Source organism: Salvelinus fontinalis, chromosome 4 (genome assembly GCF_029448725.1).
Source record: "Salvelinus fontinalis isolate EN_2023a chromosome 4, ASM2944872v1, whole genome shotgun sequence".
In the NCBI taxonomy this organism is placed as follows: domain Eukaryota; kingdom Metazoa; phylum Chordata; class Actinopteri; order Salmoniformes; family Salmonidae; genus Salvelinus; species Salvelinus fontinalis.
The window spans coordinates 49660318-49676430 of NC_074668.1; the positions used below are offsets into that span (position 1 = coordinate 49660318).

At 39.2% G+C, this 16113-nt stretch overlaps 1 protein-coding gene across 1 annotated transcript in view; it reads left to right on the top strand.

The window, feature by feature from the left end:
* The window catches only part of snx2 (sorting nexin 2), a 28867-nt gene extending 18143 nt beyond the window's left edge, over positions 1 to 10724 (top strand). The window contains exons 8-15 of the mRNA XM_055920451.1: positions 1251 to 1326; positions 1812 to 1925; positions 2413 to 2506; positions 4863 to 5068; positions 5493 to 5636; positions 9211 to 9291; positions 9613 to 9684; positions 10191 to 10724. Of these exons, the coding sequence (XP_055776426.1) occupies positions 1251 to 1326; positions 1812 to 1925; positions 2413 to 2506; positions 4863 to 5068; positions 5493 to 5636; positions 9211 to 9291; positions 9613 to 9684; positions 10191 to 10241 (838 nt within the window). The 3' untranslated portion in view covers positions 10242 to 10724. The remainder of the gene's footprint in view (positions 1 to 1250; positions 1327 to 1811; positions 1926 to 2412; positions 2507 to 4862; positions 5069 to 5492; positions 5637 to 9210; positions 9292 to 9612; positions 9685 to 10190) is intronic.
* The last annotated feature ends 5389 nt before the right edge of the window (positions 10725 to 16113 follow it).

Consider the following 16113-nt stretch of genomic DNA (forward strand, 5'->3'; position numbering starts at 1 on the left):
AACTAAGTCAAGGTATTGGAGTGGCCATCACATAGCCCTGACGTCAATCCCATAGAAAATGTGTGGGCAGAGCTGAAAAAGCGTGTTCGAGCAAGGAGGCCTACAAACCTGACTCGGTTACACCAGCTCTGTCAGGAGGAATGGGCCAGAATTCACCCAACTTATTGTGGGAAGCTTGTGGAAGGCTACCAGTAATGTTTGACCCAAGTTAAACAATTTGAAGGCAATGCTACCAAATACTAATTGAGTCTATGTCAATTTCTGAACCACTGGGGAATGTGATGAAAGAAATAAAAGCTGAAATAAATCATTCCCTCTACTATTATTCTGACATTTCACATTCTTAAAGTAAAGTGGTGATCCTAACTGACCTAAGACAGGGAATTCTTACTTGGATTACATGTCAGGAGTTGTTTAAATATATTTGGCTAAGGTGTATGTAAACTTCCAACTTCAACTGTATGTAAATGTATGTATATATATATATATATAATGTCTGAATGTGTGTTTTTTTTACCAAAGCCCATTTGAATTGGATGACAATTTTGAAAATGTATTTTTTATCTGAGTGATGGGTTCATATCGCAATATTATTTTGGATGCTATTATATCGATATTTTGTCTCCACGTACCGATTTTGGATCAAAATAAAAATAACTATTTATTTTTGCTAGGTACCGTTAGCTAACACTAGTCTGCTGTACCTGCGCCAAAACTCTGGTGTTTTTTATCCTATAGATAGCTTGTTCTCCATCTTCCTTTTTAAATGGTGAGCCATGTTTTAAGCACTTTTTTTATTGCAATGAAGGATCCAAACGAATTTTCTCATGTGCTTTCGTCTCTCTGCAGCAGACATATAGAGAGCAATCTGTTTGGAACATCAAATTGCAATACATATAGAATTGTGAGAATCAAAATACATATCGTATTGGCACCTAATTACATTTACATTCATGTAGTTTAGCAGTCGCTCTTATCCAGAGCGACATACTGTAGTGAGTGCATACATTTTTGTATTTTTTTCATACTGGTCTCCCGTGGGAAATGAACCCACAACCCTGGTGTTGCAAGCACCATGCTCTACCAACTGAGCCACACAGGACCACATATCGTGATATGGTATTGTGAGGTCCCTGGCAATTCCTAGCCCTACTGTATTTATTTAATATTTTTTCATGAATTGTTACCTTTGCACTGAGCATGGTAATGACTTATATACACAATGTAACCTTTTCTTTTGTGCTCAATAGGTATCTGATGAGAACAGTGAAACATCCCATCCTGCTGAAGGATCCGGATGTCATGATGTTCCTGGAGAGTTCAGAGGTAGCGTTTAATCTCAATCTGTGTACGACACCCAATTTGAACAACACCCAATTTGAGAATGAATTTAAAAAAGCACATTTTTGTTATTTTGTGGTGATATTTTTCCCCTATTTCACTATCCTTTAATAAAGCCAACTTCTGAAAATAGTTTGGGATAAGCTCAAGAACATATGTGACCTTTGTTTTGAAAATAGCCAGTGTCACAGCAATATGTTCCCATGAAATTACTGTATTAATCCAGTTGTAATGAAATGCCACTGTAGAAAAGAAGGATAAATGGCTGAAAGCAATTGAAAGCTATTTTTGCCCATTGTTCCTCTGAGAGTTTTCCCAGTAAATGGATTAAATTAGATTCTAACAACATTGAAATGTATGGGAGTGGAGAAAACCCCACACAGCTCCTGGCGCTGGGCTCCCTCTGGGATTGGGTCGGAGCCCTAGCCTGTTAACCGGTTTGTTTGCACTTATTTGTCATTTTATCCCAGCTGCCGAGAGCGGTTAGCACCCAGGCGCTGAGTGGGGCCGGAATATTGAGGATGGTAAACAAAGCTGCCGACGCTGTCAACAAAATGACAATCAAGATGAATGAATCGGATGCGGTAAGGGCTGATTTTTGGACTTGAATAATGAGACGAATTAATGAGGCTTTCCACTTGAATTCTAAGATTGTGCGAGTGAAAAGAAGTAGAGGCACAAGCCAGGTGCTGCTCGGGGGGTGGTCCTTTCCTTCCTTACTGGGAAAAGCTATATTATTTTTATTTTTCACTCCTTTGCAATTTATTAACTGCCTTTATTTTGATACACTTGTCATTCAAATGTAAACTGTCAAAGCGTTTATTCCATTGGAAAGCTGGCACCGCCAATGTGTTGAATGTAAACCTAGCATCTCGCACAGGGTGACTCAGTATGTAAAAATGATTTCCATTTTAATGTGTTAATTTATTTATTAATCAATAATTGCAAATGTTTTGAAAACATACACGGTTGCTAGTTACTATCATTACTTATTCATACTATTACAATTTTAATTCTGTGGAGAAACTGTATTATGTTTCAGCTTGACTTTATTTCTGTGAGTGTCAACAGTGGTTTGAGGAGAAGCACCAGCAGTTTGAGAACCTCGACTTGCAACTCAGAAAACTGCATGCTAGTGTGGAGTGTCTGGTGTGCCACCGGAAAGGTAATCCTCCCATGAGTCCTGACCCTGAGCCCCAGTTTAGAGACATACTCTAGACATATAAGGCCACATCCTGCTCTTTTAAATGCACACGCAGTGCGTAAAATATCTGCAACTGTAATTACTCCAAAACTTGATTGCACCGCGTGTAGTGCTTTTTCACAAACTGACAGTAAAATTCTTCCTATAATGTATATTTAATATACTACAGTTGAAGTCGGAGGTTTACATACACCTTAGCCAAATACATTTAAACTCAGTTTTTCACAATTCCTGACATTTACTCCTTGTAAAAATTCCCTGTCTTAGGTCAGTTAGGATCACCACTTTATTTTAAGAATGTGAAATGTCAGAATAATAGTAGAGAGAGAGTGATTTATTTCAGCTTTTATTTCTTTCATCACATTCCCAGTGGGTCAGAAGTTTACATACACTCAATTAGTATTTGGTAGCACAGCCTTCAAATTGTTTAACTTGGGTCAAATGTTTCGGGTAGCCTTCCACAAGCTTCCCACAATAAGTTGGGTGAATTTTGGCCCATTGCTCCTGATAGAGCTGGTGTAACTGAGTCAGGTTTGTAGGCCTCCTTGCTCAAACACACTTTTTCAGTTTTACCCACAAATGTTCAATAGGATTGATGTAAGGGCTTTGTGATGGCCACTCCAATATCTTTGTTTAACTTGGGCCTCCTTGCTCAACTTTTGTTGTCCTTAAGCCATTTTGCCACAACTTTGGAAGTATGCTTGGGGTCATTGTCCATTTGGAAGACTCATTTGTGACCAAGCTTTAACTTCCTGACTGATGTCTTGAGATGTTGCTTCAGTATATCCACATAATTTTCCTCCCTCATGATGCCATCTGTTTTGTGAAGTGCACCAGTCCCTCCTGCTGCAAAGCACCCCCACAACATGATGCTGCCACCCCCGTGCTTCATGGTTGGGATGGTGTGCTTCGGCTTGGAAGCCTCCCCCTTTTCCCTCCAAACGTAAAGATGGTCATTATGGCCAAACAGTTCTATTTTTGTTTCATCAGACCAGTGGACATTTCCCCAAAAAGTACGCTCTTTGTCCCCATGTGCAGTTGCAAACCGTAGTTTGGCTTTTTTATGGCGGTTTTGGAGCAGTGTCTTCTTCCTTGCTGAGCGGCCTTTCAGGTTATGTCAATATAGGACTCGTTTTATTGTGGATATAGATAATATTGTTTGTACAGATTAATGTGATACCTTCAGGCGTTTGGAAATTGCTCCCAAGGATGAACCAGACTTGTGGAGGTCTACAATTTGGCTAATGTATGTTGATTTTCCTATGATGTCAAGCAAAGAGGCACTGAGTTTGAAGGTAGGACTTGAAATACATCCACAGGTACACCTCCAATTGACTCATTATGTCAATTAGCCTATCAGAAGCTTCTAAAGCCGTGACATCATTTTCTGGGGTTTTCCAAGCTGTTTAAAGGCACAGTCATGTTAGTGTATGTAAACTTTTGACCCACTGGAATTGTGATACAGTGAATTATAAGTGAAATAAGTTAAATCATCTGTCAGTTAACAATTGTTTGAAAAATTACTTGTGTCTTGCACAAAGTAGATGTCCTAACCGACTTGCCAAAACTATAGTTTGTTAACAAGAGTCTGTGGAGTGGTTGAAAAACGAGTTTTAATGACTTCAACCTTAGTGTATGTAAACTTCCGACTTCAACTGTATATCGTTTGCTGTTTAATTCTGGACAATGTCTTGTGTTACAATTATCAAACAATTTCCATGTATAATACAATTCTCAATTGAACAATGTTGTTATTTTGTTAAAGGCCCAGTGCAGTCAACGTGATTTCCTGTGTTTTATATACTGTATATTTCCACACTGAGGTTAGAATGATACTGTACATTTTTAAAAGTTTGATAATACCTGTTTTAGTGTAAGAACTGTTTGAAAAGACTGCCTGAAATTTCAGTCTGTTTTGGTGGGATGGAGTTTTGGCCTGCCTGGTGGAGTTACCAGTTAATAGACCAACAAGAAAGCGAGTTCCTAACCTTTCTGCCAATAACAGCTAGTTTTCTGTTTTCCCCTCCCCACTCAGACCACTCCAAGACAGTCCTACCGAAATTCTTGCTTGAGAAATTGCTCTATGCTAAGAGGCTGTTTTTGCTTATGTTTGATTGTTTTAATTTAAAACTTAATTGTTAGACAGAAATTATTTGATATTGAGATAAAAACGGCTGCATTGGACCTTTTTAATTGTCTTGCACATTTTTTTGTGAACCATTTAAATTGGACCACTTTCAATTCTTCACCTTTGAACCTACTCTCTTTCTAAACAATGTCATGATCACTTTCTCTTCCTTTCTCTCCTCATCTTCAGAGCTGTCGGTAAACACGGCATCCTTCGCCAAGTCGGCAGCCATGCTGGGGAACTCCGAGGACCACACAGCTCTGTCGCGGGCCTTGTCGCAGTTGGCCGAGGTGGAGGAGAAGATCGACCAGCTGCACCAGGACCAGGCTTACGCTGATTTCTACCTGTTCTCCGAGCTGCTGGGGGACTATGTACGTCTCATCACTGCAGTCAAGGTATTCACTGGAGACCGGTACCACTGTGCCGGAATAAAGCTCTGAGGAACAGATATATTCCGTGTGGGCCTCACATTTCTTTATCTGTATTATTTTTTAGCCCATACGCACATCCTAAACTTGAGAATATCGGTATCACCTTCCTTTTTTGATCATTGGACACCTAGCACAGTCCTATGAATGTATACCCTTACCAAGGCTTCATTTTCTGCAATACATTTCCAATGTTTTTTGTTGTTGAATTTCACCTAGAGTAAAATAACTTACACACCAGCCTTCTACTACTATAAACCTTGTTGCTGGCCCTAATTCTGCTTTTCAACATTTTGCCTTGGCTGTTGTAATAAAGGCACATTCCCATTTCGATTCATTTTAATGTGAGGTTAGCAGTGAACCTAAACGTATGCTTTTTCTCTTTCCGTAGGGTGTATTTGACCACCGGATGAAGACTTGGTCCAAGTGGCAGGACACTCAACTCTTGCTGCAGAAGAAGCGTGAGGCTGAGTCCAAACTCCAGTTCGCAAACAAGCCTGACAAGCTACAGCAGGCTCAGGACGAAATCAAAGAGGTAAGAGAAAAGGGCACCTCACTAACAAGCAAACAGACGTTTTAATGATACGTGTGCTCAAATAGGCTGGATAGAATTGCAAGGGAGGGCAGCTATATAGTGGCAGGACACCCAGAACAAAAAAATAAACGCAACATGTAAAGTGTTGGTCCCATGTTTCATGAGCTGAAATAAAAGATCCCAGAAATGTTCCATACGCACAAAAAGCTTATTTCTCTCAAATTGTTTGCACAAATTTGTTTATATCCCTGTTAGTGAGCATTCCTCCTTTGCCAATAATCATCCACCTGACAGGTGTGGCATATCAAGAAGCTGATTAAACATCATGATCATTGCACAGGTGCACCTTGTGCAGGGGACAATAAAAGGCCACTAAAATGTGCTGTTTTGTCACACAACACAATGCTACAGATTTATTTTGAAGGAGTATGTAATTGGCATGCTGACTACAGGAATGTCCACTAGAGCTGTTGCCAAATAATTGAATTTCTCTACCATAATTTAATTTCTCTACCATGTTAATTTCTCTACCATAAGCTGCCTCCAACATCGTTTTCGAGAATATGGCAGTACATCCAACCGGCCTCACAACCGCAGACCATGTGTAACCACGCCAGCCCAGGACCAGAGACCAGACAGCTGATGACACTGTGGGATTGCAAAACCGAAGAATTTCTGCACAAACGGTCAGAAACCATCGCAGGGAAACTCATCTGCGTGCTCGTTGTCCTCACCAGGGTCTTGACCTGACTACAGTCCGGCATCGTTGCCGACTTCATTGGGCAATTGTGCTCTTCACGGATGAATCCCAGTTTCAACTGTACCGGGGTCGTGTGGGCGAGCGGTTTGCTAATGTCAACTTTGTGAACAGAGTGCTACATGGTGGGGTTACGGTATGGGCAGGCATAAGCTACGGACAACGAACACAATTGCATTTTATCGATGGCAGTTTGAATGCACAGAGATACCGTGACGAGATTCTGAGGCCCATTGTCGTTCCATTCATCCGCCGTCATCACTTCAGCTGAAAATGTCCCAGTTCTTCTATGGTCTGTATACTCACCAGACATGTCACCCATTGAGCATGTTTGGGATGCTCTGGATCGACGTGTACGACAGCGTGTTCCAGTTCCCGCCATTATCCAGCAACTTCGCACAGCCATTGAAGAGGAGTGGGACAACATTCCACAGGCCATAATCAACAGCCTTATCAAGTCTATGCAAAGGAGATGTATCGCCCTCATGAGGCAAATGGTGGGCACATAAGATACTGACTGGTTTTCTGAGCCATGCCCCTACTTTATCTGTGACCAACAGATGCATATCTGTATTCCAGTCATGTGAAATCCATAGATTAGGGCCTAATGAATTTATTTGAACTGTAACTCAGTAAAATCTTTGACGTTGTTGCATGTTGCGTTTTTATATTTTTGTTCAGTGTAGTTAGGTACAAAATTTAAAAATGTATTCAAGAAGTTAGTTTTCACTTTGACAACATTAAAATGGTGTTGAGAATAGTATCTGGATGCTACTCAATCAAGCGTAGTATAACCCAAAACATAAGCTTAATTAAATTCACCTCTAAAGCTTTAATTCACATTCCATTACTGACTGGAAATTCAGGTACTCCTGAAGGGGTGTTAAACTTGAATGAAGCATGTTAACCCCAGTTGCTCTCCTTGATTTGGAATAGCAAGCCAACCTTAGTGTGTCAGTTGTTTTGGTAAAACAATTACTTGAGTTTATTTTGGCATTCATCTCTAGATCCGTTATTTGGGCATCAGCTTGGAAAAACTGGTTTAAAGGGTCACATATTATTAGCATTAGCTAATATTACTAATTTGAATATGATCATATTTGACATTGCTTACAATTAGGCCATCATTACACGTTCCACTACTCAACTTAAATGTCATTAGCTTTATGAGAACGCAATTTTTTTCTCTCCTTTTCCTCTCCTGCTACTTCTCCCTATGTGTATTGCCATCGATTCAATTGTTTAAACGCTTCTGAATTGTAGGCACATACTTTACACTTTATTTTAAACGTAGGTAAATGTTTGCATTAAATATGAGAAACCTAAGAGTTACTTTGCTTAGGATGTTTGTAACAGACAATATGAAAAATCTGTCTTTGCCCTTGAGCAAGGCACTTAACCATAATTTGCTCCAGGGGGGCCCTGCTACAATGGCTGATCCTGTAAAACAACACATTTCACTGCACCTGTCCTGTGTATGTGACAATAAAACATATATTTGTATTATCCATGTACTTACTAATTTACCAAATCTTGAACCATACTGCCCCCTCTGGTCAATAATAAGTATTACACTAAGGACAATAAGATTTGGGGGGGTGGTAGATTAATCCAGACGTTTTTGTCATAACGCATGCTACTGGAGATGTTCACAGAGGGGTTGTTTTTTAAGTTGAATATCTCCCCTTTCTGTCTTGGGCATTGCATGCTAACCAGGGTGACTCTTGTAACGGCTACTACCCTACTAACCGTTTGCTTTGATCAGTGGAATGCCATTCCTCTATAGTTCACCTGTGTTTGGCAACAGTGGGTTCATGTTTGAATTATTTTAAGAACAAAACATTTTCAGCCTCTTTAATTTCTGCATTTTCCCTGCCATGCCTCTACCAAGGAGATTGAGGAGGTAGGACCCTGGGCTTGGCTTTTTTTATTTACTTTTCTTCATCACTTACAGTTCCCTCCATTTCACCACTAAACTGCACCCATTGGAGTGCCTATCTAGTGTCACATGGATCATCTTTGTCAAAAGACTAAGTTTGGCTGGTTCATTCGAAACTTATAATGATGTCAATAGACAAGTGATCACTTTGGGACTAGGGCAGGGTTTCCTAAACTCTGTCCTCGGGACCCCAAGGGGTGCACGTTTTGTCCCCCCCCCCCCCCCCCCCCCAGCAGATTCACAGCAGATTCAAAAAATGAACTAATCATCATGTTTTTTTATTTGAATCGTCTGTAGTATTAGGGGGAGAGAAAAAAAACGTGCACCCCTTGTGGTCCCAAGGACTGAGTTTGGGAAATGCTAAACTAGGGGATGAGGATTTGACAAAGTGAGGGTTGAAAACCTAATAAACTGAATATATAAATGGACTGTGCAAATTGGCACAGCATTGTGCAAACTGCTTCATGTGACTGTCTTACACTATCTATACGAACAGGGCTGTTTCGTATTTGCAAGCGTAAAAATGGGCTTGTCTTAAATTATTACTTTTTTTACGCCAACTTAATATTCATTGCTTCACCATTAACTTGGTATTGTCAATCATTTCCAGTGAATAGTGAGTTTACTTTACCCCATAACTCCTGAGAATTTGTCTATCCTCATTACTAGTAATTACTTAATACCTTTTACATTTTTTTTTCAAATGCAATTGACTAATGGATAATGTATACAGTAGTAATTGACCAGTAACAGTTAATTATGCAACAGGTTAGTGTATAAATCTAGTACACCAGTGTAGAATACATCTGTACACTTGTGTACTTGTTTTGGACCGTGGACTTTCTTAGTGGAGAGAACTTGTCATTTTGTCTTTGCAGTTGGAGGGGAAGGTCCAGCAAGGTGAAAAAGACTTTGAGCTGATTTCCAAAACCATTCGAAAAGAAGTGAGCCGATTCGAGGTATGATGAACACGATAAAATATCTTTTATGTATTTGGTTTCGCCCCAGAATATGGGCATCATGTGGATGGGAGGGGCCTGTTAAAATAAAAAGTTTAGAAATAAGACAAGTACAAATGTTTACCCTTATTGGTAGTTTGATGTTTCCATAAACACTGACTTGTTGATTTGTGATATCAGGACAGCCCTAACTAAAATATATATTTATATTTTTTACTGCAGTATTATGATAGTTTTGATAGTGATTTATTACACCGACCGTATGTGTTCTCATCATAATGTTATTTAGTCTGACCTGTGACCATGTCTCTCTTGTTACAGAAAGAAAGGGTGAAGGACTTCAAAGTTGTCATTATTCAATACCTGGAGTCGCTTGTGCAAACACAACAGCAGGTACAGCATATCTGGGTTTGGATTCCTATTGGTAGTGTAATGGGAGAGTAAAATTACATAACTACACACACACACACACACACACACACCACTTGCACCAACTTGTAACAAATGTCATAATTTATGTTTCATAATGAAATGTATTAAAATATGTTGACAATTCGGTGATTATCTTGCATGTTTTCCCAGAATTCTACATACTATCTAATTAGCATAATACACAACTTCGAATAAAATATGCGCCAAGTATTAGCATCAGAAAAGTGCGTTATGTGGCAGTATACTATACATATGTCTGAAAACATACTTTGAAATAATATACTTCCTAAATATACTATTTGAAAGGGAAATAAACATATGGGCCTAATACTACCTAATGTTTTACTTTTTTTATTACTGACCATAGACATTCATGAACTTCATTTTCCTAAGGATAACCTTAAAAGTCTGACGCATGGTCATGTAGCTAATTGGATTCTCAATGTATTTTCCCTTCTGCTCCACAGCTGATAAAGTATTGGGAGGCGTTCTTACCCGAAGCCAAAGCTATCGCATAATAACTGGATGGCCCGCCTTGCCTGCGTTTTTGCCAACCATAGCACCCCTATCTGATGATCACACATTTTCTTATGTTTACGTCCAGATCACGCCTTCAAGAGAATGCATGGAGAAACAAAATACACCTTTGACATGCATAATAAAACCACTTCATTTTGGTGGAGAATTGCTCTGTTTACCCTATGATTTCACCTGAAAGAAGCACCTGTCCCATTTCTATTGAGAGATTAACCGCACGAGGACTGTGATAAGCCATGGACTTCGCACTCCCTGATTGATCAAACACTACTACTCTGTCTTATTTACTACCAGAATGATTTGTGCATTTAATAATTGCCACCTAATGTGCAATGGTTGACGATTTCTTGAATTGATTTTTTGTTGTTGTATTGTTTAATTTGAAAGCATTTTCTTTTGACTTTACATTCCCGTGCCGCAAATGTTTGAGTACTTTAATTCTAATAAAGGAATGTATCTCAGTGTTGGTTGTGATGTTTTGAGATTGTGTAGTCGTTGTGCATATCACTTGGCTGACAGGCCTTGTCTTTGTATTGTGCACAAAGGAGTTTTCATTTACTACGGTGCTTCATACACATTCCATGCGCACCACATGATAGTTTTTGAGGAGAGCTTGTTTATTTTCTTTAACAGTTCCATTCATTCTCATTAAAATATACTTTAATATACTAACACTGTACATGTTATTGAGACACACTGAGTGTACAAACATTAGGAACACATCTAATGTCTTTCCATGACCGACTATCCAGGTGAAAGCTCTGATCCCTTACTGACGTCACCTGTTAAATCCACTTCAACCCGTGTCGATACATTGGAGGAGATTTAAGGATTTTTAAGCCTGGAGACAATTGAGACATGGATTGTGTGTGTGTGTGCCATTCAGAGGGTGAATGGGCAAGACAAAACATTTTAATTGCCTTTGAATGGGGTATGGTAATAGGTGCCAGGCACACTGGAGTGTGCTCACGCTGAACAGTTTCCCGTGTGTATCAAGAATTGTCCTCCACCCAAAGGACATCCAGGCAACTTGACACAACTGTGGGAAGGATTGAAGTCAACATGGGCCTGTGGAATGCTTTTGACACCTTGTGGAGTCCATGAATGGAGGCTGTTCTGAGGGCATCTCAGTATTAGGAAGTTGTTTCTATTGTTTTGTACACTTATTGATAGAACTACCAGTTTGTTATAAGCAGTGGCCAATTTACAACTGGATTTTTTTACTGGCCAGTATTACGTCTCTTGTAGCCCAACAACTTTATACAGAACACAATCATCCTGACATGTCCTGTCCAGTGTTTAGAACTGCATAATACGTCTTCAAAGAGCTGTCAGAAAGTCCAGTGCACATGACTTTGCATTGTCGCTGTCATATTGACAAGCTGTCTTATTAATGCATTGCTTTAGGTATCTGTAAAAGAGGAAATTCATATGTGAGGCAGCCCATTATGAGAGACACGAAGTGAGTCCACTCCTTAAGGGCCTTTGTGTACGGGACCATGTCACTATTGACACCACTCAATTTAGTGCTCTTGCAGGGAACCACAAAGCCCAGTTTCACTAGAAACTCACAGGTGTTTTCAATAGCACACACATTCCTACCCTTTATCAGGATTTGATACAATGCAGGAGACTAAGCTGTTGAAACAGGAAACACTCCAAAATCATATCAGGGGTGTATTCATTATGCCGATTCTGTTGCAAAATGTTCTTAAATGGACAAAACGGGGAGTGCCCCACCTGATTTTCTCCAGTAGAAACTCATTTGTTTGGACTAATGATTACAAGTTGTCACGTACTGTACTACTATACTACATCTTGAATGAAATATATCCACCCATAGTTAGTTTCAGTGGGACATGGAACCTCATCGAACGTTTGTTCAACCAATTGTTAGCTAAACCGGTTAGTTAGGATATTGTTTGTTGGTGAGATAAAAGTCAGGGCCAGGGTTGGGAGTAAATTCCATTTCAATTCAGCAAGTAAACTGAAATTCCAAATTTGTACTCATAGAGAAGCATTGAAAATGGAATTGTAATTTCAGATTCCCTTCTGACTCTTGTAAAGAAGAACGATACCTACTGTGTGCACACACTCACACACACATATAACATGTACACACATGCACACTGATGCCGCACACACAAACTTACACACTTTCACACTCACCACATATGCTACTCCTACATTCTATTATCTATCCTGTTGCCTAGTCACTTTACCCCTACCTGTATGTGCATAGCTACCTCAATTACGTTTTACCCCTGCATATTTACTCGGTACTGGTACTCCCTGTTTATAGCCATTTTTACTTATTGTTATTCACTATGTATTTATTCCTCGTGTCACTATTTGAATGTTTTATTCAAATGTTTATCTTCATCTTTAACTCTGCATTGTTGGATAAGGACCTGCATTTCACTGTTGTTTACGAAGCATGTGACAAATAAAATTTGATTTGATTTTGTATGAACCTTATCTCACTTTAGGATTTTGTTGTGCTATTTTGTAGTAGTGTCTCTCTCTTACTGACACAACCTGTGTTCCATGTAGGAACTGCATGGAACATGCATCAATAGCCTCTTTTTATTATCAAAAAGAAGGAAAAATAAATTGTGACAGGGTTGAGCTACTCAAAACATATTTTTATATGTGATTGTTTTTGGGGAAAAACCTCTTTCTAACCCACTGTATTCAGTACTCTGGATATGATATCCTGTACATTTGTAATTAAAGTTGCAATTTGCTTTTAGTTAAATGCAATTACATATTTATGTAAATAATGTATTGTTGATAAATCAGCTGTTTGTAAGAGTGCTGTTTGAGTTGCACTGTAAAGGAGACACAAAGTGATCGCATGTATTATTCTAGATAAGCATATTCTGCATCCTATAGACCAAACCTTATCCTGACATCAGAGGCATTCAGTGCAGGTTTAGAATAATGTAGGTACATTTATTTTACCTCATCAATTACACAAAAACACTCTGAATGTCTCTCTTTTTTTCCCTTTGTAGTTTTAACATTCCTCAGTATATGGACACTATGGGGTATTAAAAAAAAAAGAGCCGAATGAACAAAAAGCTGCAGAACAGATAAAAATGTTGTCTAGCATTGGCTTTATTTATCATATCTCCAAATAGCAATGTAATGGTGTGTTGTGGTCAAAATACAGTGACCTTACTTGATCAAGTACACCCTCAGCCCACAGATAAGAAGAGCAATATAATAGAGTACACTGAAAAGAGTGTACTGTAATTATTTGTGCCCTGTCAAGAGAAGGCCCCTGGACCCCTAGCGATTCAAATCTGAGAGCACCACGTACAGCAGGAAACTAACCCTTGCCAACATGAGACAAATATCGCCCTGCTCCTACGACATGGCTGAAATTGCACCAGTTTGTCATGCACACTGCTGCCAGCCTCTCCCGAAATATAATTTGCTTGCAAATGTGAGCCCCCTTTCTCCCAGATCTCTAGCAGTCGTCCCAGTGGTTAGACATTTGTCTTTCCACTGTCACTATCAGTGAGCAATGATTACTCTCTGGGCTTTGTATTTTTCTATACGGTTGTGCTGATGAAGAGATAATAAAGAAAAAAATATTTGAAAGCATCTGATTGTACTATTTTGTAATTATGCAGAATTGTGGACTTGGTATAAAATAAACTGTTTCCCATAGTGGTTATTTTTGGTTGTCTTTGTGTAATCTGCCTGGTTATGCCTTTGGTTTTTCTTTACATATTTTAGTCAAAGTTGTACAGGGTGATCATTCATTCCAAAGTGTTTGCTCAGTTGCTTACATGACATTCACGCTTAAATTATGTGGACGGCATAAGTTTTATAAACAATGTTACTCATTGTGTATTTGTTATTACTTGTATTATTACGAGTTATTATCTTTCTATTCTTTTTATTTTCTCCCTCTCTGCATTATTGAGAAGGGCCGGTAAGTACTGTAAGTCTACACCTGTTGTTTCAAATACTATTTGATTTTGATTTTAAAGTATTTTTTTCTGACTTTTAGTGTGAAGCAAAGAGTATGTACCACAGCTAACTCACTGAAAGATTGCATGATATTAGGGTTTCCTGATTTCGCAAATTTCTATTAAATCTGTCTCGAGTTCATATACTAACGGATAAGGAAGGGCTGAAGTTCAGTGTCCAATCGTATTCATTTATTTTTCTTATCTGTTGATAGTGGGGCTCCTGTGGTCTTGGATGATCCTTTGCCTGCTCATTTTGTGGCTGGAAGAGAAATGACTCCCCATTTCGCTCCCGTTAGTTTCTGTGTCTTACCACCTAACCTTAATTCCACAGCTCAACACTGAGCATGTGGCCCTCTGGCGTCAGGGACTCCGGGTCATTGGAGTCAGAGGAGATGAGGCCTGATAAGTAGAAAAGTGCTCAGATGAGCAAGTCGTTCTGTTCTGGTTCAATGCAGAAGATGTGATATTATCCATGGGTGACTATTAAACTGGGCTCAATCTGCACTTCCAAATGAGGGTCACTGTCTGCAAGCGTGGACACAGCATTTAAAGGAGTTGAAGTGTTTTGTTTAAGAGCATTTGAACCTAGAGTGCTATCACTTTAGTCAAAGCTAGAGACTGCCATGCACAAGGTGCTTATTATCCTATGGGGTGAATAATATACATTAAAAGGAGGTTTCAAAATGGGGGAAAAGCGGCCTTAGGGGTGGGTCGAACAAAGGTCGTGCAGCCACTCCGAATAGTATAATAGTATTTTGTTTGCTAGAATATGTATGTGAATTCAGATTACTTCTCAATTGCTTATAGCAATATTGTCAACTTGGCCATTTACATGACCACTAGATCTTCGTTAAAGCACTCTCCCTTGTTTTTAAGATTCCTTAAAAAAACATTGATTGTCTTCACAGAATGACTTACTGTCCAAGTGGTAATGATTATGCAGATACCACAACCTTTACGTTTGACTTGAGTTCCCATGGGTACCGATGCCACTGTCTTGTTACAAGCATGTCTGTCCCCTTGTGCTTAGTTTGTTGTTTTATTTCTCGTTCATATTATCTATTCAGTTCTTTATTTTGTAAAGTAGTCGGGTGTACCATTTTGTAGGACGCGTGGAGGAGGAGAGATATTTATTTAATGTAATAAACGTTTTTGAAGGACACAAAGTGAATTTCAATTCCACAATGTAAATGCTTTAGTGATGTAGCTATACTTCTCCCTTGTCCTTTTGGTGACATTCATTGTTGATTTAATCATGCTGAAAGTCCTTGTGGAACATTGACAGTGGCCTTTTCACAATATCTCTGCTCTTCCTCCGGGTTAGGACTGTTTTCCTTTCATATTCAGTTTTTTCTGCGACTTGATTTTATTTGACAGAAAATATTCCTGAGAACCACAAAAGCCATTGTGAATTTCAGCAATGGCAGACATATTGATCCTGCGCATTTGCATACATAAATCTATTGGCTATCTGACACTTGCCAATATTTTCCCATCTTGAGAGCTGTGGTGCTGACTCCTGCACAGCACATTATCATTTGTGATGGGCATTTTATGGACTCTGACAGTTTTCCCTCACTGTCTACTCATGGCAATACGAGCAGTTAACCGCTTTTCCGCTCTTTCCATTGAAATGAATGGCAAAACAATAGAGTGCAGATATTATAAAATTCAGTTTGTGATTTTATTTTAACGGAATTTCTTTGAGTATCTGATGTAAGATATTGATCAAGTGCTTTTATTAATGTCACCAACAATCAAAGCCATTAGGAATGCGTTGAGAAAAGATCATTTGCCTCATTGTGAGCGGTCCAAAATCGAGGCTCCTGCTGCCTATTTTCTTTGTTCGCTTCGGGGAAAGGTCAGA